The 26,413-nt window shown below is 44.2% G+C and overlaps 1 protein-coding gene across 4 annotated transcripts in view; it reads left to right on the top strand.

Moving 5' to 3' along the window:
- TBC1D24 (TBC1 domain family member 24) overlaps positions 1–24,257 on the top strand; it is a 43,288-nt gene extending 19,031 nt beyond the window's left edge. For 2 of the 4 annotated variants that reach the window (XM_067551447.1, XM_067551448.1), the window contains exons 2-7: positions 1,971–3,005; positions 10,246–10,404; positions 13,593–13,656; positions 15,773–15,868; positions 16,338–16,572; positions 18,159–24,257. In XM_067551447.1, coding sequence (XP_067407548.1) covers positions 2,047–3,005; positions 10,246–10,404; positions 13,593–13,656; positions 15,773–15,868; positions 16,338–16,572; positions 18,159–18,313 — 1,668 coding nt within the window. In that variant the 5' untranslated portion in view covers positions 1,971–2,046 and the 3' untranslated portion in view covers positions 18,314–24,257. Of the gene's footprint in view, positions 1–1,970; positions 3,006–5,652; positions 5,695–10,245; positions 10,405–13,592; positions 13,657–15,772; positions 15,869–16,337; positions 16,573–18,158 lie in introns of all 4 variants that reach the window. The other 2 variants (XM_067551450.1, XM_067551449.1) reach the window with 2 other exon arrangements.
- Positions 24,258–26,413: the final 2,156 nt, after the last annotated feature.

Genomic DNA, 26,413 nt, shown 5'->3' with positions numbered 1-26,413 from the left:
CCATGCCTCACCATTCTTTGCCTATGTTGCAGTAAAATGGGATCATACTTCCCTTCCTCACAAGGATGTGCTGAGGGCTAGTTAATGTTCATAAATCTCTCTGGGGTCCTTGGATGGAAGGTGATAGAGAAGTACAAAGTATTGCTACTTTGTCCTGGAACTCCTGTTAACTGATGAAGTTCATGCTGCAATGGACCAGTATCTTATGTTCATCCGCCAGGAATAACCCGGTGGAAACCCCAAACTAGAAATTCACAGGAAAGCTCAAACCTCTATTATTCATCCTTCCCAAATGTTGAAAAGAAATTCTGCCTTTTTCAGTTTGATCTCATGCTGAAAATTGGTCTCAGAATAGAATAGACGGATGGGACTAAGAACAAAGGGTGAGCATAATCCACACTTTTAAGCACTGTCTTTTTTTCCCCCCCCCCCCTCCCAGAATTGATATTTTAAATACAAAAAGCAGAAATAGATTTCAGAAGGAAAAAACATATTTTTTCAGGCTGAACCTTTTCTGAGAAGCTTTTACTTGTTTTTGCCATGCTTTCGAAAGGAACTCCTTTCTTTTAAAAGTTGAAATGTGTGGTTCCAAAATATCCAGATTAATATTCAACTAGGATCAGAGCTGTTGTTGTTCTAGCTAGCACTGGTTGTATATTTGTAAACATGTTTGCCTTGTGTAGGCAAAAGTTTTTTGCTTCCATTCCATGGGGGAGAGAATAACTTTGTTGGCAGGATATCTGGCTTAGGTGTTTCAAAATATTTTTAATGCAATTTATTGTTGAGTGAACTTGCCTGTAAATATTTAATTTCATAATACTCTCTGACTTATGGGGGTGGGGGTCATTTGTTTTTTCTGGAACACTGATAATCTTTATTATTGTTTATTAACACTGCTGTGCAAAGTGGTAGCTGCACACAGTGCTTTACTATGGAGAGGTAAAATGACTGTCCCTGGCAAATGTAACAAACCCAGTTGCCTTAGACCACAGCTGTAATTACTAGATAACTCATGCATGTGTGTCCTCCCTGAGGCCTAGAACTCTGATCATTCACCTCTAGCTCGTGTGGCAGAGACTTGCATTTTCAAAGGAGATCTTCTGGTGCTAACAGTGACAGTAGAACCTCAGAATTACAAACACCAGAGTTACCAACTGACCAGTCAACCACACACCTCATTTGGAACCAGAAGTACACAATCAGGCAGCCGCAGACGGGGGGGAAAAGGCAAATACAGTACAGTCCTGTGTGAAACGTAAACTGCTAAAAAAAAAATAAAGGGAAATCAGCATTTTTCTTCTGCATCGTAGTGTTTCAAAGCTGTATTAAGTTAATGTTCAGTTCTAAGCTTTTGAAAGAACAACCGTAACGTTTTGTTTAGAGTTACGAACTAGCTCCACTCCCGAGGTGTGCGTAACTCTGAGGTTTTACTGTAGTTTCTTTGGCCACTAGAGGGCGATTTAATCATATACGTGTATGTATGAAAACTCTCAAACTCACAGGACAGTGCATTACACTGGAAGCTTATAGTCGAGGTAACTTTCACCTTCCGCTAAGATCAAAGTGGAGAGGCTGGTAGTGGACAATACCTCACAATGGCTGCCTCTGAATCAATAGGCTGGTAGCATCATCTTCATTACAGAGTTAATGCAGCCATCATTTGAGCTTGTGCAAGTGTGCAGAGAAGTCTCTAGCCAGAACAGCTGTACTAGGGAAACTGCACATTGGAATGTGCTTAGAATCTACATTTGGGCTGATTTTGAGTGTACTAGTTAAACATGAATTAACAACATGCTGTGCTGTGAAAATGGAATTAAAATATTCTAAACAAAAATCTGCATCTGGGAAGTTGCTTGCGGTGGAGAGCACCTTCACAGCAACACAGGGCAACCTGAATTTCTTTGCCCTGAAAAGGATGGGAAATGGGCTGTTATGAGAAACTTCTAAAAATTCTTTTATTTCTCTTCCAGGAAGAAGTATGAATCCCATAATGCCTAGATAAGGTCTTTACTCGTGTGTCTTTCTGCAAAAACAGTTCCTGCAGCTATGGATGAATATAGCCGTTTTGTGGATTGGGACAAGATGGATGCCACCATCCAGAACCAGGACTCAAAGGAGCTAATCTGCTCAGATTTCCAGGAGTTCAAACAGCTCGCCCGGCAGGGCTATTGGGCCAAGAATCACTCTTTGAGAGCCAAAGTATACCAGAAGCTAATTGGCAACATCCCATGCCGCACAGTGACTCCAGATGCAAACGTGTACCGGGACATTGTCATGAAGATCATTGGCAAGCGCAACACTGGCACTCTCCCATTGCCAGAGTTTGTGGATAACAGTCTGGTTCCCAATTACTGCTTGAATGCCGAGGGCATCGGGGCAGTCAGGAAGATAATCTGCTGCATTGCAAATCAGTTCCCTGACATATCTTTCTGTCCGGCGCTGCCTTCTGTGGTGGCTCTACTCCTCCACTACAGCAGAGATGAGGCGGAGTGCTTTGAGAAGGTTTGTCGCATTCTTGCTTGCAATGATCCCTCCAAGCGGCTACTTGATCAGACGTTCCTGGCATTTGAGTCCTCCTGCATGACCTTTGGTGACCTAGTTAACAAGTACTGCCAGGCAGCACACAAGCTGATGGTGGCAGTGTCTGAGGATGTGCTGGAGGTGTACTCTGATTGGCAGCGGTGGCTCTTCGGAGAGCTGCCCTTGGTCTACATTGCTCGGGTCTTTGATGTGTTTCTGGTGGAAGGCTACAAGGTGCTCTACCGGGTTGCACTAGCCCTTCTCAAAGTCTTCCACAAAGTGAGAGGCGGGCAGCCCATGGAATCGGACAACGTGCAGCAGGATATTCGAGCTTTTATTAGGGACATTGCCAAGTCCGTGTCTCCTGAGAAGCTGCTGGAGAAAGCCTTTGCCATACGGCTTTTTTCCCGGAAGGAGATCCAGCTTCTGCATATGGCCAACGAGAAAGCCCTTCAGCAGAAAGGCATCACGGTCAAACAGAAGAGGTGAGACCCACAGATGCTGTATTTACTTAGCCTGAGAGACCTACCATTAGCCCTGCCCGCTGGTCTCTAGAGCAATAAGACCAACAGGCTCTTTCTCTCTGGCAAGGGGGGCAGCCAACTCTGCACGGTCGGTTAAGAGAGTGAAGGCTTTGATAGCAGCACATTGTTACCTTTATTCCTGAGGAGTCATTCTCCATAGGGACCTGCCTACATTTGTAAACCTGGCAGCTGTCTTTTCACTGAATTGTCTGAATGTTGCTGAAGTTATAACAAGACGCATAATCTCAATGTTATGCCACTATTGAAATGAAGCAATATTTGATGGTTTGCTCTTACAGTAGCAAACTTGTAACTATTGACATAGTCAAATGTTCACTATAAGTATTAAGATATGTGCAAGTTTTCCTGGCTTTTGTAAGTTAAAATGCAGTGAACCAAAAAAATCAGTTTGAGGACAAAGCTATATTGGGAGAGATAGCACCTAAACAACTGTGAAAATTAGGTTTTTGCATGTGATTTTTTTAATATAAACAGTGATTTCACTGTCTGTTTAAACTTGTAGCATTGAACATCAATATCTTGCAACAGAAGCAAACAGTATCTCAAAGTGGAAATGTTCTGCTTAATAATGTAGGGGAGCCATTTTTAGTTTTTCTTTCTGTCAGTAGAGTTGAGAGTAATTAAACCATAATGGAACTTTATTTACAAGTGACATTTTAAACAGAGTTTTACAATCAAAAAGAATCTTATAAAAATCCAAGGATGCTTTGTAAGATTCACAGAATCTCAGTCTGTTTAGTGATAGACAAGTGCACATCTGATTAAAAATGAGTGATTCTGAATAAACCAGTCACAAGCAGAATAACTATAGGCTGGGATAAAAGATGAACCTATAGAGCATGCTTTCTCATCAGATATGGGGAAAGAGGCAACCAGGAAACTTGCAAACTGATTAGATAGCTCTCTGACCAGGGTAGACTAGATAACACACTGCTTCAGAATGGTGAAGAAAACACAGCACGGTAACAGCTTACTTATCTGAGAAAGCTCTTCATGCATATACAACAGGTGCAATAAAGAAATCCTGGGAGTACAGCTCCATGCCTGATTTTTCTAGGCAGCTATATCAATGTTTTATTTATTTATCTTAAACCCAACAAGATTAGACTTGCAGATGATAAGTGATGTATGAAATAGAAGTGTATTTAGATAAACTTTTTAAGCAGATCCTGGAATTCTACAATCACAGTAACATTTTTCTCCCAAGGCCAACTGTTAGATAGGAGGAAATCTCTCTTAAATGCTGTTTTTCCCAAATCTGAAGGTTTGGAGACTTCAGCGATAGCTTAACTACCCCTTCTGTCCTTCACAAGAAAACCTGTCCATAATATCTGGAGCTGATGGTCTTCCATGCTCTTCCTCTGAATTGTGAGATCAGGCGGTACAAATAACTAATGTATCTTTTCGCAGCCACTTATGCAGAACAATGATGAGTTTGAATCAGTACCCTTGAAGGACCTGTATTTGCAATTACTGGAACATATGCTTAGTCATAGATTGGCCTATGAAATAACATCAGCCTTGATGGTGCTCTTATCTGCAGTTGTTCATCTCTTCATAAGGCAGATGTTCCTCTCTAGCTGATTGTTCTCTGAATCCTACATCCTGTTAACACCCCTTCTTTGTTCCTCCTGCAGACTTTGATCAGTGGCATCTTCACGTTGTATCAGACCTCTAAAGAGTCAGCACTTTCCCTTGTCAGGCAATCCAAGCATCCCTTTCAAGGCCTCTGTCCACTGGAGTGTTGGTCAGAAATTTTGGATAGACAAGCTTCGGTAGTAACCATGGCCTTCAGACCACTGTTGTTGTTATGCCACACTGGAAGTACTGAGTACGTGGCAGTCTGGGTATATCATTTGTTTCCTCCTGAAGTGGAGAAGGGCAAAAGAGATACGACATCCTGTGTGTATGTTCTTCAGAGAGAGAGCTCATTAGGGAGCGAAGAAGCCAGGAGGTACTACTGGGCTCAGGAGTGACTTGTCAGTTGCCATGCCCAGAGCAACAAAGGTGCAGTTTTAGATTTCTCCAAGAAAGGTGCAGTACTTTCATTGCCGGGTGAGAGGAGCAAGCAGAGTCACTATCTAATGAAAAGCTTTCACCCTTTCTGTGCCATTTGCTGGAACATACCATAGCCTCTGATGATCTTTGGGTGAAAGACTGTGGAGTAGGTTTGCCTCAGGACATTAGGTCAGCAAAGGCAGGTGCAACAGAAGCCTTCTCTCCAGTCTTCCAGAGAGAAGCCTCTCTCCAGCTCAGATTCCCTTATCCAAACTTGTTTGATAGTGAGTGAGCCACACAGCAGATATGAACGGGTCCCCAGACATCCTGGTAGATCTGATCACACATCAGGAAGGAAACAGACTGAGGGTTGAAGAGAAAAAAGGAGAACTGACGCTAAACGAGGAACGTTGTTAACCTGTCCTCCACCTTTCTTTTTTGGGTAGTGTTTGATTCAAACCTTATTCTGTGTTTCCCCCTAGGCTCCTTCCATGCACTTTGCTGAGGATGTAGGAAATCATTGATCTCTTTTCCTGTCTTTTTTTTTATGTCTTTCTCCTCGTGCGTTCTCCTTCTGTCAATTCCGTATCCACTGCACCCCTCCTGTTTGCAGTGTTTCATCTCCTAAAAGGTAGGTTAAAAGACTTTTAATGTGTTTATGCTTTGCTCATTTCTTCTGTCTTTGCTTGGCTGAGTAAAGGTTGTGTTGTCCTTGCTGTGCTGGGGCAGCAACAGCAGTACTGATTGCAGCAACAAACAGCAATGTAAATAGTTTCTGAATATGCCCTTACGAAGCTAGTTCAAAGTACCTATGAAGGTTTCCAAATGAGGATTCATGGGACCATCCTACTGACCTAGCATTAGTGTTCTACACAGCCACACAGGAGGCCTAGATGTCATTCATAAATGTAGGTCATCTTCTTGGGGTGGATATTCTACTGTTGGTGATTGGACTCCTTAGACCTTGTCTGCACTGGGAAAAAATGCCCCGTGTTAGAAAATATGCCAACTAAATGTGTTTGTACAGCACCTAGCACAGTGGGTTCTGAATCGTGACCAGGGCTCGTAGACACTACTGCACTATAAATAATAAACCTAAATTAATTGTCATAATTAACATGATAAACCTGATTTTGTTCTTACTATAATCATAGACAGTCCTGTTTAAAAACATGTTATCTGGTCATGGTTAATCCTGGCAGGGAAAACATTTTAAAATGTGACTTGTCTGTTCCTGCTTGAGGTGCTAAGTCATGTTTCATATGTTAATTAGAACATTTGTTAAAAACCATGTTAACATGATGAGACTTCCATGATGACTGCATGTGGGCATAGCGTTAATGGATTGTGAAGGCAATCATTGTCATTCTTGGTCTGAAGGATATTGGCCTCATGGAGCATTAAGGGAGAGATATGACCATTAAAGCACAAGAGAGATTGAGTGGTTCAGCCTGATGTGTAGGGGACCCAGGAGAGAAAAGGAAATAATGGCTTGTGAGCACTTTGGACCTTTCAGAACCAGAAATAGGAGTAGTTCTGGATTTCACCCTCTTCCAGAGGTTCTGCTGGCATCACTACAGATGCCCAGGAGTGACATTTTCATAGGTGGAATATCACTGTTTTAACACACACCACTTTCAGATTTCTAAAAGTGAACCAAAGCCTGATCCTGTGTTGAGAAACCACCCAGCTTGCAGTTAAAGAAGTTCCATGTGAGCCCAAGGGCTCCCCTCTCCCTGCAATCAAAGCTGGATCAGGGCTTCAGTTCTCTGTGTGCAAGGCTGTATGTAATGTGTAACAAGCAGCATGTATGTGGATGAAAGTGCAGCAATGAGACAAGTTCTGGAAGATTTTGAAAAAGTCATGGATTTAAAAATGTGCACAGGTTTTGGGTCTGAAATCTTCCAGGACAAGATCTTGAGAAATAGAAAAGGTGATTCAGTGCCTACTTATCTTGAATCATTATGGTCTTTAGTGGCCTTGGAATACATATAAAGTGTATGTGTACTGGCTGTTGCTGATCTATGAAAGTTAGCTTGATCTTCCTGCGCTTTGATGGATTTGAAGTGCTTCAGCTTTAGTGTTGAGTCTGTGAGAGAACCCACATTCACACCAAAACAGGAAATAAGCAAACATATTTGTCAACATTTGAATATGCTACACTCTCTGTATGATAGTTAAGAAGTACGAGTCCCTACTTCCATGCATGTGATATATTTTAAACACTTTAAGTAGAAAATTGCAAAGCAGATTCCAGTAAACAAACTAATGTGAAGGATAAAAAGAACGCTAAGCTAATGAAGGATAGAAATCTTCAATTGATAAATGCCTGCAGCTTTGCAATGTGAGCTCCAGCTAATGCCCAATGCAATTGCCTGGCTAATCCATCTTCAATAGACTTTCTCAATAAACTACTGTTTCTTCCTAGATAACAACAAGAAGAGACTTCTAGTGGTGTAGTACTAACTCATAGATTCTATTTTTTAGCAACACACGTCCCAGAGTCCCCCCACTCCTCTGCAGCCTGTCTGAACTGTTTCTTTAATTTGCCTTTACTTTGAAAGACACCTGCCCCACTCATGCAGGCATTTTAAAGTAGCAGTCTTATGATAGTAAAACACAAATTTAACTCTTCTAGCCTTCCATCCCATTGGTGCCGGTTAGTCGGTGTTGTCTACTCTAACCAGTTTCCAATCTACCTCCTTTTGTCCGAATCCTTCAGTAATGCTGCAGTCTAGTGTTTACAACCTATCAATAAATGGAAAATGATGAAGGGAAAGTGATCATCAAGAGTCAAAGATTCCATGCTTTGCATAATCTTCCTTTTAAAATCTGACATTGGCCATTTGGGGACTTTTGCAAGGATAAGGTGGATTGGTGAATATGGTGTACATGCAAACGCTACAAGCTTTAAGAAAACAGCTGGAGGAAGGCAAAGAGGCTGCTATGAGTGAGAATTCAACCAGAATGCAAACAGGACACAGGATCAGACTGCAGTCTGGATAGTTGGGTGGCTTCTCCCAGAACAGTACAGGATAACCAAGAAAAGGAACAGAGAAGATAGCAATGGCATCCTCGAACATTCACAATCCTTTGGTGGTAGGTAAGGAAGTCTACATCTACATGGATAACCGTGATTATGAAAGTAGCAGTGTTTAGTGTGATGCTTCATAGTAACTCTTAGCCTATTCACCACAATTTTTCGCAAAGCATACTGCGACAAACCAATCAATAGCCTTCAATGATTTTTGAATTTTCCCCACGTATGGCAAAAGCTGTCTAATGCTTATTTGTAAGCAGGAACTTCTGCTTCCTGTGAACGGATCTGGAGGACAGATCCAATTCTCTTCCATGATGCCAACATTTTTTAATTGCAGGGAAAATAAAGTCCAAAGGTTGTGTCAGTGGACTGGGACTTGCAGAGCTCTAGATTCAGTTTCTGGCTCAAACACAGATGTCCTTTGTGACCTTGGTCAAATCAGTCTTCCCTGTGCCTCAGTCCCCTATCTGTAGAATGGACATAATATTTCCCGTACAGGGGTATTGCAAGGAGAAAGCCCATTAATGATTGTGAGCCACTCAGAGACTGCAATGATAGGGTCTGTCTAAGTACCTTGATGGTAGGATGAGAATTCAGGGCTGCAATGCAAGTGGGGAGCCTCATTCATACTCCTATTGGAAGGTTAATGAGCTTTGTAAAACGACTTGAGCCTGAATTGATGCACGTCCAGCCTCCCTTTTAGGCGTGCTGACAGCAAGGCCACTTAGAGGTGCCCCACTTGCTATAGTAAATGACACAGGATTGGTGACATTTCTCTAGCAAGCAGTGCTTTAAGGAATGATGCAAGTGCATGACTGACAACTCAGGACTCCCAAGTAGGAATCTTCATATCGTGATGTAGCTTTTCTCACTCTGAGGAGCTCCTAGCTACACTAACATGCTCAGTGTGTTATTTATGAAGTCCTCTCTGCATTCTGTGAAGTTGTGAGGAAAACAAAAACACTAAACAAGAATGGCCCAAATAAAAATATTGTAAAACCTAATAAACACTGGGGATCCCTTCCCACACACAGGCCACCCTCATGGGATGTAGAATAGATTCTCCATAGCTTGGTGCAGCTGATTGCTACCTGAGCCTTTAGCATCTTATTTGAGCCCTTGTGTCTCTTCCACGAGATGTACTTGGCTGTGGCACTTGTACTTATAACTGGCTTCACCATCAGATGCAGATGCAATAACACCTTTTCAATCTTCTGTTATCGTGGATTTGTGTGGATTGATTCCTTTGTTAATCCAGGGTAATAAAAGTTGGTTTAACGTATGGATCCTGGTATTGCCAATCCCAAGAGTTCACAAATCACGAGTCAGGCCCCCACAACTCAAGAGATCGGATTTTAAAATAATGAGATTTTAAAAAATAATAAATTTGGGGATATTTTACTTTGCCTTTTGGTTTCTGAGCCTGTAGGGTGCACTTGGACCATATTTTCAAGTTTCTCTCCACAACCATGAAGAACTCGAAACTTTTTTTTTTTTTTTTTTTTTTAAACTAAAGCAGAGATTCTCAGTAATCCCATGACTTCAAGATCCAGGGCTTTCAGAAAACACCAAATATCATGAGACTCATGATAAAATTGTGGGAGATGGCAACTCTGGATCTCTGTTACTATTGTGTGACTGGGATATTTGCAGGAACTCTCTAATTCCACAAATACAAACAGGGTTCAAGAGAAGCAAGTTCCAGCATGTGTGGCTGGACCTGCTGTATTTTCTCCCATGGGGGGTACATCTCTCCTCTACTTTCTATTCTCAAATGCTGGTACTAATGGGACTACCCTTAAGTGGCCTATATAACTGAATTTGTTTTGTAAGGCCCTGATGTTTCCTCTATTCATTCAAACATTTGCTCGCTTGTCACTAGCTCCTCTGCACCAGCCATTGATAGTGTGGCTGAGTTAGAGCTGTAAGGTTCTCTCCAGTAAAGCAAACCACTAATTAATGGATTCTACCAAACAGCAACAGTGTTTTTCCTCCATCAAACCACACTCCTCGCCTCATGGCTTGGAGTTCAGAGAGCAGGATACTTCCTCCTCCACATGTTTTCATGTTCAGTTGTCCTCTTTGTGTGTTGCTTGTTAGATTACTCTTATCTCTCTAAACAGTGTCTCCCATGTTTCACAGACAGAACGTGCACTTGGCAGTTCATGCTGAGAACTTCAAGTCCGAAATCGTCAGCGTGAAAGAGATGAGAGACATATGGTCCTGGATCCCAGAGCGCTTTGCACTTTGCCAGCCCCTATTGCTTTTCACCACCTTGGAACATGGCTGCAGCTTGAACAGGTAATATCTTCTTTTCTACATGTACAGCAGGGAAAGAACAGCCACGTAATGCTAACTGGGTACAGAAATCCTCATCCAAAGCATGGCCCAATAAAAATATGCATCCAAAGGATATTATGGGAGTGACAGATTGCAAATGCCAGGGAAGTCTGAATATCTCCTCCCCCATCTCAGCTACAGTTACCACAAGGATAGCTTCCAAAATTAGAAGCTAATGTCCTGCCTCGATATGGTGTGTCCACATCTTTCCTAAAGCTCGGTGCCCAGAATTGGACACAGTACTCCAGCTGAGGCCTCATCACTGCCAAGAAGAGTGGAACAATTACCTCCCATGTCTCTTACTATACTCCTGTTAATACACCCCAAAATATTAGACTTTTTTCCAACTGCATCAAATTGTTGGCTCATATTCAGTTTGTGATCCACTATAACCCCCAGATCGTTTTCAGCAGTACTGCTGCCTAGCCAGTTATTTCCCCATTCTGTAGTTGTACATTTGATTTTTTTCCTTCCTAAGAGCAGTACTTTGTCCTTGTCGTTATTGAATTTCATCATGCTGATTTCAGATCAGTTCTCCAATATCTCAAGGTGGTTTTGAATTCCAATCCTATCCTCCAATGTACTTCCCACCCCTCCCAGCTTGGTGTCATCTGCAAATTTTATAAACCTCCTCTCCACTTCACTATCCATGAAAATATGTAAATCACACTAAGCTTGTTACTCTCAAAGCTCTTACAGTGCTGGAGAGTGTCAGGGTCCTTATCAGTAAGTCTCCTAGAAGTTGCTGAGCTATTTTAAAAAAAAAAAAAAAAAAAAAAAAAGTGACTGGTTCTGCTCTTTCACCACAGTTTAACAGATGCTAAAGGTGATTCCAACAACTCATGCAGTGAGATAGCAATTAAGGGGTGAAAGAGTACAGTTGTATGTCTGAAGTAGAGTGTCTAAGACTTGTCTTAACCCAGGAGTTGAGCCCCAATCTGCTAGTCCTTTCAGAGAGTGCTCACGCTGGCTTTCTGACAGCTTTGTCTTTCACATGATGATAATAAGTAGAGGTTGCCTGTTACTACTCTTGGAAGGAAGATGGCAAAGGATAAGATGCAAAAGGAAAGAGGCACTTAAAAACACACAGGATGAGACTGGCAGGAAGAGTGTAGCAGCGGCAGGTTAGTTTTTTTTGGGGGGAGCTATCATGGATTTTAAAAAATCCAGGTATGTGGTTTAAAAAAAATCCTGATTGCTTTCTATGTTGAGGTGACTGGCTCTGTGGATGTAGGGAAGGCGGTGGATGTGATATACCTTGACTTTAGCAAAGCTTTTGATACTGTCTCTCACAGTATTCTTATCAGCAAATTAAAGAAGTATGGGTTGGATGAATGGACTATAAAATGGATAGAGAACTGACTAGAGCATAGGGCTCAACGAGTAGTGATTAATGGCTCCATGTCTAGCTGGCAACCGGTCACAAGCGGAGTGCCCCAGGGGTCAGTCCTGGGGCCGGTTTTGTTCAACATCTTTATTAATGATCTGGAGGATGGGGTAGATTGCACCCTCAGCAAGTTTGCGGATGAAACTAAGCTGTGGGGAGTGGTAGATAGGATACAGAGTGACCTAAACAAACTGGAGGATTAGGCCAAAAGAAACCTAATGAGGTTCAACAAAGAAAAGTGCAGAGTCCTCCACTTAGGAAGGAAGAATCCCATGCACAGCTATAGACTGGGGACTGACGAGCTAGGCAGCAGCCCTGCAGAAAAGGACCTGGGGGTAACAGTGGATAAAAAGCTGGATATGAGTCAGCAGTGTGCCCTGGTTGTCAAGAAGGCTAATAGCATATTGGACTGCATTAGGAGGGGCATTACCAGCAGGTCACGGAAAGTGATTATTCCCCTCTATTCGGCATTGGTGAGGCCGCATTTAGAATATTGTGTCCAGTTTGGGCCCCCCACTATAAAAAGGATGTGGACAAGTTGGAGGGAGTACAGCGGAGGGCAACAAAAATGATTAGGGGGCTGGAGCACAGGACTTATGAGGAGAGGCTGAGGGAACTGGGCTTTTTTAGTCTGCAAAAGAGAAGAATGAGGGGGGATTTGATAGCGGCCTTTAACTACCTGAAAGGGGGTTCCTGGGAGGATGGGGCTAGGCTGTTCTCGGTGGTGGCAGATGACAGAACAAGGAGCAACGGTCTCAAGTTGCAGGGCGGGAGGTCTAGGTTGGACATTAGGAAAAAGTTTTTCACTAGGAGGGTGGTGAAGCACTGGAATGGGTTACTTATTGAGATGGTGGAATCTCCATCTTTAGAGGTTTTTAAGCTGAGGCTTGACAAAGCCCTGGCTGGGATGATATAGCTGAGGTTAGTCCTGCTTTGAGCAGGGGGTTAGACTAGATGACCTCCTGAGGTCCCTTCCAACTCTAATATTCTATGATTCTATGAAAATAAAAATAGCCTGGCAAAAGCAGCTTTCCCCAGCACTCCTGTGAAGTTGCTTTTATCCCTGACGTGTTAAAATGCTCCTGCCTAAAAACTAACAGTCAAAATATGTCAAAGTCTTGCTATGTCCCCAAGACAAGTGAATCTGTTACAGCAATAACTTAGCACCAGGTGAAAGGATCAGCTGAAGGATAATGTCTGTGTTTACAGAAATAACAAATAAATGAGATGGGAGGTGAAGCTACCAAGAGTATATTACTGAGAGAAAGAAACAGATAAGAGAGTTTCTTCCTTTTCTGCCCCAGCACAGAGTGCCTGTGAGTGTGACACCAGATCAGTGAGAGGAATGAGCCTCAGCATTTGCCTGTGGAGGCAGAAAGCTCTTAATGCACCATGACACCAACACACAGAGCCTGATTCTCTACTGTCTGGTACCTTGTGGAGCCATTTACCTCTGTGCCAAGTGGTTGTAAAGTGATGCTGTTCCGATTTGGTCATGGCTTACCGCCATTCTGCCCAGGTAACTCAGCAGCTAAGTGCAAGGCATTGGAGAATCAAGCCCCTAATCTTTTTCAAAGCTTGCTGCTATCCTCTGCCTTGTACTGTTGGAGAGAGGCATTTGCAGTGATACAGTCGGCTCCCAGCAATCATTGTTCCTCATGCCAGCAAGCAAATCTTAGGTTGGAGAAGCAGTAGGGGCACTGGAGATAACATACAACAGTTAATGTAAGCAGTGGGATGTTTGCATCTCTTCATATACCAGGTTCTATTCACACAACGAAGGACATGAACCAACTCTCCTCCTGATCAAGACAACAGCCAAAGAGGTAAGTGGGGTAAAAGGTAACTCAGCAAATGGTACTGCCACATACCACTGGGTTCCCTGAAACCCATCCTGTCATGCAGATCAGTTTATCATACAAGGGAGAAGGAGATGGTGTAGAAATGCATTTCTTACGGTAACATGCTTTAGACTTAGGTACTCTGTGTTGTTCACTAGCCATGGGGCACCTCCTGTGAGCATTGTATCCGGCTAAATACTTTAACCTGGGTCCAGGACTGGCATCCCCTTTGTTGTAGGCCATATGTAATGGTGCCACAGTGGTACCAGATTGCAATAACGTCCACAGAGCCCTTATTATGTAAATGCCCTGTTTGTTAGGATGAAAACTGAAGTGAGAGTCTGGGGGATTGTGCTGAACTGAACATTTGTGATCCAGAGAAATCCATTTTCATTTTGCTCACGGATAACCAGGTTCAGTAGCAGTGCTCGAAAGGGAAAGCACTATTGGATTTTCTATTATACAAAAAAAATTAGAGTGCTGATCTCCTGATTGTGATAAACCCAGAGTGCACAATAGCAGGGAAGTTTCATGGAGCTCTGAGATGAGCCACTGCACCCGAGTAGAGGTCATCTGGTGACAGAGAGTGAGGGCCTGCAGCTAAGTACTGTGTGGCTTTTAAATTCCTATTCCACTATTCAGCTCCTGCTGCAGCTGGTGGGCTTCTCACTCTGTGTAGATCCTTGCAGGATGGTTACACCAACTCGTGCAGCAGTGGAGGCCTCGTTGCTCACATTGCAGCCTGCAGGGGTCGGTTTGCATGCATGGAAATAAAAACAGGATTTGGCCCATTATTTCTACCCCTCAGACCACAGTGGCTGGGTAAGTGACTGATATGATGTCCATGATATCCAGTGCATCTGCTTCATAAGTTTTATTTGCCTCTTGGCCTATGGAGTGCTATTAACTCTAGCTGTGCAGGTTCTGCTGGCCTCTGCATGTCGTGTCACCCCTTAGAAAATAAGGAAGAATAGAGAGGAAGGGGGAAAATGTGTATAGTCTAAAAGGACACTAGCTGTTTTCTGTTTTTCACTTTCCTTTGTTTATAATTGCACTTTAGAAGCTTGAAAAAATAATGTATTGATTTCCACACTCCCCCTCAGAGATTGTACTGGTTTTTTCTTTGCTTTTAATGGAGCAAATTCCACTATCGAGCCATCTTTTTGTTACCTCCTATATAAGCCTTATTAGCCTTTTTTATGCTAGCAAAACTACTCCCTGCTAACAGGTGTCAGCAGTGGGAGAAGCTCTGCTGGTGCTGGAGGAGGTTTAACTGCAAGCATAACTAGCACGAACTGTGCTGAATGTGTGAAACCATGTTTTCTGAAGGAGTCCAGAGTGGTGTTTGTCCTACGCTACCCTAGCAGTTAAATTGGGTTCAGCACCAATTCATCTGCACCTGTCCCTGAGGCCCATTGGTGCTAGTGTGGACGAGATTGTTGAAGACCGCAGAAATGCTTGTAGTTCTCTTGGATTATTGCCTGTTACAGCCAACAGTGTTCATAAGCTCTGATATGAGTGTCGATGCTTTTGGTGCCAAAACAAGGAAGTGGCTATTTGGCTTCCACAGTTTTATTTTCTTACAAATAGATCTACCTATAATGCTTCTATCCGTGGTACTTATGACTCCTCCCCCCCAATAGCCGTAGTATCTGAGCACATCACAATCTTTAATATATTTCTCCACACAACGCCCCTGTGAGGCAGGCAGTGCTGTTATCCCCGTTTTACAGATGGGGAACTGGGGTACAGAGTCTAGTGACTTGCCCAAGGTCACACAGGAAATCTGTGGCAGAGCAGGGAATTAATTGACCTTGTTCTCCAGAGTCTCAGGCTAGCACTCTAACCACCTCTTGGAACTGGGGGATGTAAAATAGTTTTAAAATTTAGACTCTTCAGGCAATTCCCTAGCTGATCAGAATCTAGATCTAGCTTTAGGCCTAAATTACTCATGCCCTCTTAATCCACTGATCTTTAGACTTTCAACCTTAAAGCTGGAGTTGTGGGCTTCAAAACCTGTCGGTATCAGTGAATTTAAAATACTCTGTTTCTTATTAGTAGTAACTGGTGAAAAGCTCCCTGACCTTGCCCTTTGTTCTAGGTTTGTGGCGCTTATTTGTCAACTGACTGGACTGAGCGCAGGCGAGGAGGGAATAAACTGAGTTTCTTTGGGACAGGGGAGTGCTTTGTGTTCAGGGTAAGTAGCGATCGCAGCCCTGCCTTGGTATTTAATGGAGATGACTTGATTTTAACAGCTAATCACTCACTCCCCTTTTCCATTTAGAGTGGAATACATGGGCTTCTGCTCCAGCCCAGGCCCTTCTGCCTTAAAGACTATGCACTCCTTTCTGAAAGGCTGTGGGAGGAGATTTCTTAGTCAAGTGTATGGGGAGGGCCTTTCTCCCGAGTACAGAATGATTCTCCCAAGACCTGGGCATGAACACATGCCATATGTAGTAAGGTAATTCAGAAACCACCACGTATTGCCAACTCTTATTCTCACCCCTCTCCAAGGCAGGGGTCTTTCTGGCTCCATTCCTGTCCATTAAGCCAAGTGGCACTGGCAGTGTCTGAGCAGCTCCAGGGCTACTTTGTGTTCTGATCTCTCAGCGTAATGGGTGCTCACCAGATAATTCCTGGCTGTCATCTCTTCTCCTCTTGCCTAGCTGCAGCCAGAAGTGGAACGCTATGAGTGGGTGATAATCAAGCACCCTGAACTGGCCACGACTGTTTCCGAGCCAGGGGCTAAGTCCACGCAGGTTTCCAGCGTCCTGTCCTCCAGCAGCATCCCCTCAGACTCCTCAGATCGGCTCTCCCCCTTCCTAGCCGCTCGGCACTTCAACTTGCCATCCAAAACCGCTTCCATGTTCATGGCTGGCAGCAACGAGTGCATTATCATCGGTAAGTCAGTGCAGGATCCGTGCCGTTGTCCAGCCAGCTCTCCCTGCCTATCACAGCCACTATTTGTAGCATTTATGCCATTTCTACTGTAGCTAGAGTGAGAAAAGTGACTGTGAAAACACACCCTGCTCTGCCAAATTTTGTATCAAAACTTGGCTATCTCACTTCTAAAGTAAAAATGTTTGTAAGGACCGGATGCTGCAAGCCCAGCCCAGGCATCAGAGCACAGCTCCAGCTACGTTCTGCTGCACATGTGATCGCGAAGAATTCTGGAATACGAACAGCTGGCAATGAGGTGGTGTTGAGGCATGAAGTGAACTGTGCATGCAGCTTGCTCCGCTGCAACTGTAATGGGTCTTCCGTGCTGCTAGCTGTGGCAAAAGCCACCCTATTAGCTAATTAATTAGTCTGTTCTGATTGGAAATGGAGGCAACAGTTATGTACAGAGAAGTTTGCCCCAAAAGAGTTTTTCTGACAGCCACAGTTTTAAAGCATATCTACTGAAGTCTGATAACAGGGTTGGAAGAGACCTGCTTTGAGGGCATCTAGTCCAATGGTTACCAGATCAAGACTACAGCTGTAACTTCTAGTCCCTACTGATTCCTATTTAATAATGTGCACTGTAGCCCACAGTGGGCTGGGCTGCTCCAAACCCAACCAGCTCACACCACCACATGAGTTCAGTTGGAAGCTAGAGAGCACATGACCACTGGAAACCAGTGATGGTGGTGTATCTTAACTCCTCACAGAGCTGTTATTAAGGGAGGCGATACCAGTCACACAAGCCTGATGCACTAGGATGGATACATGGGAGTTACTGCCTAGTCCAATCTCTGACATGAAACAGGATTTCCACTGCACTGACCCTTCGAGTATGTCATGAGTTCTATCTAACTTCCTTTCCTGTGTGACTGCTCTTCAGACAACACCCTTTCATTTTGTTTTGATGGGAGTCTTTGTCATCTCCCTCCCAACAAGTGTGTTCATTTATCTAAATGAATTTCACTGAATTTCTTGTCCCTCTACGATCTGTGGACTATTCTGTCATTCTGGTCTCTCACAGATGTGATCAACATGCAGTATACTTTGGAATACCTTTTACAATGATCTAGAGGATCGTACCAGTCCCAGTGCTGTCCCTTTTTGGTACCCTGTTTTGTCCCTCTCCCCAGTTTGATATTGCTCAGTAAGTTATCTGAGGGTTTCCATCTTGATTTGTCACTTGTTCTATTTCTGTTGTTGTTTTATTTAATTGAGGTTTAAAGAACCTGGATCCTCCTTTTTTAAAATCATGAAAAACAAAAAAATCAATGAAGGCAAGAGGTGTGGAGCCAGTCTGTCTGGGTTGTCTTCCATGAAATTAGCAAAACGATCACTTGTAGTTCTGCTAGCTTCATTAGAATCCATGCATACAAGCATGTGTCCCTTGTTCTAAAAGACAGCAGTTGAACGTCATGGTGGGTCTTCTATATTCCAGCTGCCCCTAGAGGTAAAGGCAATCGAACTCCTTCTCTGTGTAGCTGTACATTTCACATCCTGAGAAATGCAAAAGCAATGTAACATTTGTGTTCTTCCTCTCCCTGCAGGAGGTGGTGATGGCCAGGCCCTCTACCTTGATGCAGACCTGAACCATGGGAGAACCAGCCATTGCAATACTTTCAATAATCAGCCACTTTGCTCTGAAAACTTCCAGATCTCTGCCATGGAGGTGTGGGGCTTCAAGGACACTATGAATGTCTGAGGCAACAACCATCATCAAAACAATGTCTGTCTGACATCTCATAATTCTCCAGACAAAACTAATGCAAGAGCCAAGCTAGCACAAAAATTCCACTATGCTCCTGCTAGCTTAGTAACTATTAAGGAGCACACTAATGCAGGACTTGGTTGTTTACTGTTGCACCTTACATGCAGCATGTAAAGTGCTATGTTGTACATCTGGTTAATTCCTTTTACTTCTGGCAAACTGGGTTCAAATCTTGATCTGGGTAACATGTAGTTATCTCATTCTAGTCCCAACTGGACATCTATCCATATCATGGAACCACCATACAATCAGTGCAGTTAACAGTCTCTGAGACGTGGGACTGAAACAGTGGCATGTTGCTCATCAGGATGGAGGTATGTTGGCAGAGCTGTGCACGGCTTGTACAGTGCCTGGCTCGAGCCAATGCTATCAGTCTGGTTTATGAAATCAATGGCTTTCTATAAAGGGAATTTGCATATAGTTCAATCAATCAGACAGATCCATGTAACCATTTCCACCCCTTTTCATGAGTGAGTCAGTGAAGCCTATGGCTTGTGAAAGGAACAATGATTAATAGTTGGTTTTCTCCACATCTGAAACCTTGTCATGTTCTAGCTTCATCTGCTTGCAGAGTCTGCCCCTCTGTAGGAAGTGTCCAGTCTGGGAAAGCGTTTCCTCAGAGGGCTGTCTTTCTGTTTACATTCCTGTTGCATATCAGAATTGTGACTTCCAATTGTTATATTGTGACTCACCGCTCAGGCAGCTCAAAGCCTGCAGGATATATGCAGGGCACAAACTCTTCCTCTTCTTCATGATTCCTGGCAGCTGAGGTGAGATTTTGCACCGGGAGTGATAACTGTGCTGATGGGCCAGGCAGGAAAATAGCAATTGGATGCAGAAACTCAATGCCTTCTTCGAAGGGAAGCAGATGTGGGAGGAGGCCTATAAAGACAGAAAATGATTGCATCTGTTGGTCAGTCTTGTGTTTTAGGAATGTACTAATTCCCCAAAAAGGTTCTAGGGGATGCTGTTTCTCTGCCTAGTGACTGGAAAAATTAGAGCTGTATCCCAACACCAGTCAGTATCAAACGCAGCCATGTTTTGCCAGTAATGCCTGTTGGTGCAGTTTGGACAGGTGAAACAGTTCTTTCTTCTTGCCTGAGTTCCTGCAGCCCTCCTGCACAGACACGCTTGGTGACTGGAAGTAAATTCCCCATTGCCTGACACCTGAAGTTAGCAGTCCAGGGTTGGGACTTGTGTTGGGACCTGGCTTAGTGTGTGCATCTCAGTGAAGGATCAGTGGGTGCAAGTATGTTAGAGAGATTCCTCTCAATACCTCTGCAGAATGATCACTAGCGAGGGAGAGTTCTACAGCTGAATGAAGGAGAGAGAGTGCAGGTTCCTCATTGGGTATGTGTCAACAACAGTTGCATTAAAATGGAGAGCCTTGATTATTACCTTATTTAAGGTGCATTTCTTTTTATAAAGGGGGAGCAAAATATGCAGTGGTCCAACTGTTAACTAGGCTGAGCAGGATCTCCGCAGAATCCACTAGCTCGGATGAGCCTAGCGAATACTCACTTGCTCAGCCCATATCTAAAAGGATTGGCAGACTCTGTTGTGTGACTTTGGCAGGGCACTGTCTCTCAAGAACCCACTGGCAAAGGTTAACCTGGAGGATGAACAGCTGCTTATGATGCCTTTGTCAGGAACCCTTCCCAAGAACCCAGATTAGTGACAGAACATGGATGCACCCTTTAAAATGACAAATGTACATCAAGTAGTCTGTTTGTAATCAGACTTTCACTTATTGGCAAAGACCAGCATGGGGTCACTTCCTCCTGCAAGAGCTGGTAACACCGCAAGCACTCGAGATGGAACAAGGAAGCATTGTCCTTGCACTGTGAATCCTTACCGTGTGTCTGGAGAGGCAGCTGTGGCAGGGGTAAACCAGAATCCTGGACTCTGACCTTACTGAGTAATGATTGTAGGAGACTCTTCTATTCTGCCTGAAAAAAATACATTAGTCAGTGTTAAGTCTAAACAAATAGAATCTTAAGCAGCTTTGGCTCTGGCTTGTTTTGCTGCTCACCTTGAAAAGGCCTCCCCGTGCCTGTGAACTGTAGATGTCGTTGACTGCCAGACCAGACCATCTCACATGCCATGGACCTTGCAGTACTGTGTTCTGCGCATGGCAAAAGCATGTGGGAGATGAGTGAGTGAAGTTAGCCCATACTTAAAGGGTCCGTTTCCAGATTTGAATTGACTGAACCAAGCCCCTTTTATCTTCCAAGTGACAGTGTCTGCTAGCTGTGGAGCATGGGTCCACCCCAGAGTTGGGAGTCTTAAATGTCAGTATTAGCAACTGGCTCAGCTAGTAAAAAATAGTTCATTTCAGTGCCCCTTACGATCAGTCAGCAGGCGTTTCAGTCCCAGATGGCTTATCACAAAACTGGACTGAGGAGCTAATTGCCTAGTTCCAGGCCCTAGATGGTTCTAGCCCTAGATGGTTGATTGCTCAGTGGGTTGGAAAGTTTCCTGTCCCAGGATGGGATATTGACTTTTTTTACCAACGCAATGAAACTGCAAATGGGAGAGTAATCAAGGTGAGAGCTGTGTGGCAGCTGTGGCACCACTGCGGCCTGGGTGTCCCTATTTGCATATTGCTAAGAGTGATAAGTTTGCTGATGCCCTATGGCATCACGCAACCCATGGAGAGCAAGCTTGGGTTCATGTTCTGTAGACAATTGCTTCATTAACTTCTCTGGTGTGGGTGGATTATCTCCCAGTAGCTGGCACTGTAAAATCTCTACAGCATCTTTAACGTTCCATGCCGAGCTCTCGTGCTTGCTTCCCCAAGCAAGTTCTTCCAGACTGAAGGAAACTAGTGGTAATTCCCATCTGAGTGTCTATTCATTGAGCTGGTAACAGATGACGACATTCATCTGCACCAATGGCTGTTGGCTGAAAAGAACCTTGCAGGACTGTACCTTGCTTTCTACAAGCGCTGGCAGGTGTCCATCTGTCTGTTGGATATTGACAAGCAAATGTCCTATCACTTTTGATGCTTAATGGCATCGTATCAACTTCCTTGGGCAAAGGATTGATTCAGAAAATGCATTGAGTACCTTTGGTGGCGGGTGTGGGGGGCTCTTAAATATGTTCTCCCCTCTGCCTCATTCTTCCAGCTCCTCTACAGTATGTTTCATGTAGTTAAGAGATCAACAGTCCCTTGAGCTCTGTGTTGGCAAGAGTGGGAGACTTTCACATTAAAGCAATTCTCTTCATTTAAGCCTGTCTGCAAGACACATCCAGAGACGTTCTGGTTTTCTTTCTCTCCCCACACACATGTAGCAATGCCAGCTAGACTCGAGCAGTGTCCCACTCCTCAAACAGTGTCTGCAGAATCCTCCCCCAGACTGTTTGGGTGGAAACGGAACCCTATGAAACTGCTTAAATAGAAGATGACTGCAAACTCAGCTTTAGAATACTAGGCTGATTTTTCGAAGAACCCTAAGGGAGTTAGGCACCTAAACCCTACTGAAAGTGAATGGCACTCAGTGCTGCTACTTAGCATCTGAAAATCCCAGTTTTGACCTTTGCCAGGATTGCATTGTGTAGAAGTAAACCTTCCCGCACAGAAGGCCCACGAAGAAGGGGATTTCTACACTGCACCTGGGAGGTGATTCCCAGCACAGGTAGACCGACATGTGCTAGCTCAGCTCAATCTAGTGCGCTAGTAATAGCAGCATGGATGTTGTGCCACAAGCAGCAGGTCATGCTAGCTACTCATGTTCAAACCCACGGGCTTCAGTGGGCTTGGACTTGAGTGGCTAGTCCGAGCTGCCCCCTTTACCATAGTGTCTACACTGCTATTTTTAGCGCACAAGTTTGAATCGAGCAAGCACAAAAGTCTGCCTGGGCTGGGGATTGCACTTCCCAGCTGCAGTGTAGACACACCCTAAGAAACCTGTGCAGATGGCCTGTTACCTTATTTCTGCATGTGACCATAGCTAAGAGTCTTGTCTTCATTTTTAAAGGCTTCACCACATTGGATAATGGAAATCTGTGGTAAGTAGCTTCTCATGAGACAGCCCGTGTCTAGGCACAGGCCTTACAATTTGAGGGAAGGGCAGGATACTCCTATGACTTGGAATGAACATCACCTCACCAAGGTAATTTTTTGGGAGAGAAGGGAGTGGTGGAGGAGGGGAATTGATGGTACAGGGGGACTTATGTGCAAAGAACCCTACCACTGGAAGCAGTGGCTGATGCAAATCATGTCTAGCACAGCTTCACTAACTTCTCCCCTTGCCCAGGTGGGTGGGGAAACTAGCAACCCCTCTACCGACTGCCAGCTGTGTTCGTATCAGGGAGTAGTGTTAAAAAATGCTATTTGCGGGAGTGAGAAATAAAATCCCAGAAGACCAATTTAGTGTATGCGAGTCCTGCTTCTGGATAACCCAACCTCCAAGAAGCCACAACAAACTAACAAGAGGAATTGTATTGTTCAAAGCTGTCTTTCATGTTCTCCTTTTGTAGTTATTACGTAAAAGCTAAAACTCCTTTTATATGTCAATGTTCATGTATGATATTTCTCTTTGTGAGCCAGAAGGCATCTCACCGTGAATTGAGCACTGTGGCACTGTGAATTGAGCACCTGTCCCTTCCTCTCCAGTGGCAAAGATGCATCTTGTGTCTATGATTAAAAATTGGTGTTAAAGAGAAATCCATCCAGGTTCATGTAATCAGCGAGCGATAGTGTGTATGTTACATGCAGAACTCTTGAGGCTGGGTACATAGTCTAGTTTTTGAGAAGACTGCTAAAGTTGGTGACTTCTCAGAGACCAGGCCCTCAGGGGTGCTGTGTGAAAGTGTGTAGTATGATGAGTTACTTTCCTGTAACTCTGAACAGCCTTTGACGACGTGGTGCTTTGGTGCTGCTTTTGAGTGTTACCAATGCCGTTTGACTTGCACTGTCAGTGCAGAGCCAAAGTTCTGGCTGTTGAGACGCTGCTGCTGCTGCCCTTCTGGAAGAGCATCGCTGGGAAACCATTTCTGCTTTGTAGCACAGGACAGAAGGCTTCCTGGGGATGGGGAAGGGGGAAAAGACTAGAACCACCACCGCACAGCCATCTGAAAATGGGCTGAACTTATTGTAAATAGCCTCTGACCTACTTCCAGCCCAGATGCCAATTGTTACCCAACCAAGAGGGGTTGTATCACTGGAAACCCCTGGGAAGGTAATTGCTCCCTGATAATCATGCACTTTTTGTGATAGTCACCTTCCATCTCTATTCCTCTCACGAGAGAGGTGACAGACAAGGAGCCTCCTCGTGTGTTAAATTCTCTTCTATGGAGGGGTTGTGGGGAGGAAAATAGACTGAATGTTATTGAAAGGGTTAAAATTATATCAGCAGAAATCTATTTTGACCTGCAAAACAGAATTTTCTTGCATATCAAATCAGCTGCTAATCCCAGCATTTGTGTGTTCAAAAACCTAGTACTTTCTGGTTTTGGTTTTTAAATCCTGGGGAATTGGAGTTACACTGCCTTTGTGACCTCATGGCAACATTCTGAGGTCCCAAATGGGCAGGGACCAAGACCCCACCTGCAGCTGGGGCAGAGGGAAAACTCAGCTGCTTCAGTCCACATCTGGAGTCCTCCAGGGACACAAAACAGAGAGAGTGTCTCATCACTGTGTGATAACAGCTGTTTTCTAAGCCAGCTCTTGTTTTGAGATGAATTTTGTACCAGTCTGTTTGTAGCTGATATGAATGCATTATTCTGAGTGATGTTTTTTTCCAGGTAATTGTAGTGCTGTCTAATTGTGACTTTTCAGGTCATATAACTATGCCCTCTATTCATGTCAGTGTTGAGTGTTTCCGTGACTGTACAGAATTGGGTGGAATTATTAAAATAAATGTTAAACATATGAGCTGTTGGCTTTACCCTTTCAGCAAAAATGTCTGGTACAGGTGTCTTGTTCTAAAGCCATGTTTTCTAGTAGGCACTTGCTTTACATCATGAGAAATAACCTCCTTCAAAAGCCAAAAGGTTTCCACAAGAGTCCCATAAACTGAGAGCAGGGTTTAACCATTGTTTCTGAACCCTGTTATTTATAGGAGCACATCAAGCCTCAATCAAGATCAGGGATGCAGTGTGCTACCCACATGCAGAATAATATTCAGTCCATGCCCAAGAGAGCTTACAATCTAAATAGACAAGACAAAAGGTGGGAGGAAGGAAGAATTGATATTTCCATTTTGCAGATGGGAAATGGAGGCACGGAGATTAAATGACTTGGCCAAGTCATACAGGGAGTCTATGGCAGAGCAGGGATTTGAGCCCAGATCTCCCAAGTCCCAATCCAGTATGTTAATCACAAGACCATCTTTTCCATCCCTCTTTCAAGGTGGTTTATGCTTGTCACCAGTTGCCAGCTCAGTTACATTTCCTGGATGAGGTTTGAGTCCAGTGGCATTCTGAGTATCTCATGTATCATCACCACTAAGTGGTGTTCTACAAGGCACACTGCGCCCTGGTTTACACCTGGGCAGCCCTATTGTCTTCAGATTGTTCTCAGTGCCATATAGAGCCTTTTTAGTCCTCAGTGGGTTTGCACAGCTCCAACTGGCATCATTGCTGGGAAGACAGTGTTGTTGCACCTGTCAGTGATGGCATAATTGGTGTGCAGATCCTCGGTTACTGGGGATGATGCATGAGACAGAAAGAGCCCACTCGAGACTCTGAACTAAGGGTGAGTCTGTGGGGTTGGCAGTTAGCAAGTGAAAACTTTTTTTTCCTAACAGCACATTTGATATGGAGATGAGAGAGAGCATGGAGCTATACAGTGCCATTTTGACACAGTCATTTCTCAGGGCAGAGTTGTGCTTTAAATGTATTGTGTGTAGCAGGAGAGGGACTGTCTGCCTCTAAGGGATCATTGAAACAAGCATATCTGTAGTGCTCTGCCCCTAGCCCCTGCCCATTTGTGTGCAGCAGTAAGAATGTTTAGTGTAAAGGAAGGCTCTGGCCACTAGAGGTTACTCTTCAGCTGAGCTCAGATGAGATGGGCAAATTACCCGTGGCTGATACGAATTAAAAGAAAAACTGCTTCTAGTAGCCAAAATGCCCAAGATTTAGTAACCAGTGATGCTAGCGTAAATGTACCAGTGGCTAATGAGATCTCAGTACAAATAGGAATAGGGGTTTCTCTGAATGAGGTTAGCTAAGGAGGCAAAGTGTCAGTTTTGGTGTCACGACAAGCTAGTGCTGGGTAGCAGGAAATGTCCCAAACCTAAAGCTCCTTTAGGGGAAGGGATTTTACAGTTCAATAACCTGGGATCATCTAGCCTGAAAGTCTAATCTTGGGCTTTTGAGCAACTGTGGTTGCTACAGAGCTTTATGGGGAAGTAGCTGTAAGAGTTAAACCTGCACTATTTGGGAACTGGGGCTGGAGGTTGCATGCTTGACTGGCAGTGTCAGAAATTGGAGGCGTTCTCTCCTCTGCTGGATCTGAACTTGCCTGGGCCTGTAGGGGATAGTGGAAGAAGCCCTGCACTGTGGGAAGGCAAGCGTGATGTCTCTGAGGAATGCTGACGTGCAGCTGAGTGTAATGGAGATGGAGGAGCTCTCCTGAAGAGAGAGAGCTCCTCCGTGTCAGGTGGGGATGCAAATAACTTTTAGAGTGGCACGTGCAGATTTCATACTAGCTGTGCCCACCTTCTTCCACCCCACGCCCACTCTCCTTGGCGTCTGCATGCTCTGTCACATGCAGCAGCATGACGGTTGATTCTGGCCCTATCTTGTAACATTGGCTAACAAAATTAACCCTCCGCCAGCAAATTAAGGGTGGCAGTGGCCTCTGCCGAAGGGCAGCCTTTCTACCCATCCCAGTGGGAATTTCAGTCCCATGGCAAGCTTACTCCCTCACAGGCTCTTTTCTGGGCGAGCTCGCAGGAGGGCTGCTACTGCTTGACTGTTCTTTGCTTGCTGCTTCCACTGCTGCATCGAGCTGACTCTTGGCAAGTGTTCAGATCCCACAGGGGCTGAACTGTAGTGCTGAGAACAGCAGTCCACACTTCCTAAGGC

Source organism: Emydura macquarii, unplaced genomic scaffold (genome assembly GCF_026122565.2).
Source record: "Emydura macquarii macquarii isolate MOO-44397 ecotype Brisbane River unplaced genomic scaffold, CSIRO-AGI_Emac_v2 contig_1348, whole genome shotgun sequence".
In the NCBI taxonomy this organism is placed as follows: Eukaryota; Metazoa; Chordata; order Testudines; family Chelidae; genus Emydura; species Emydura macquarii.
Note: the sequence above shows the minus strand (reverse complement) of the source record. Positions and strands in the feature narration are given on the sequence as shown.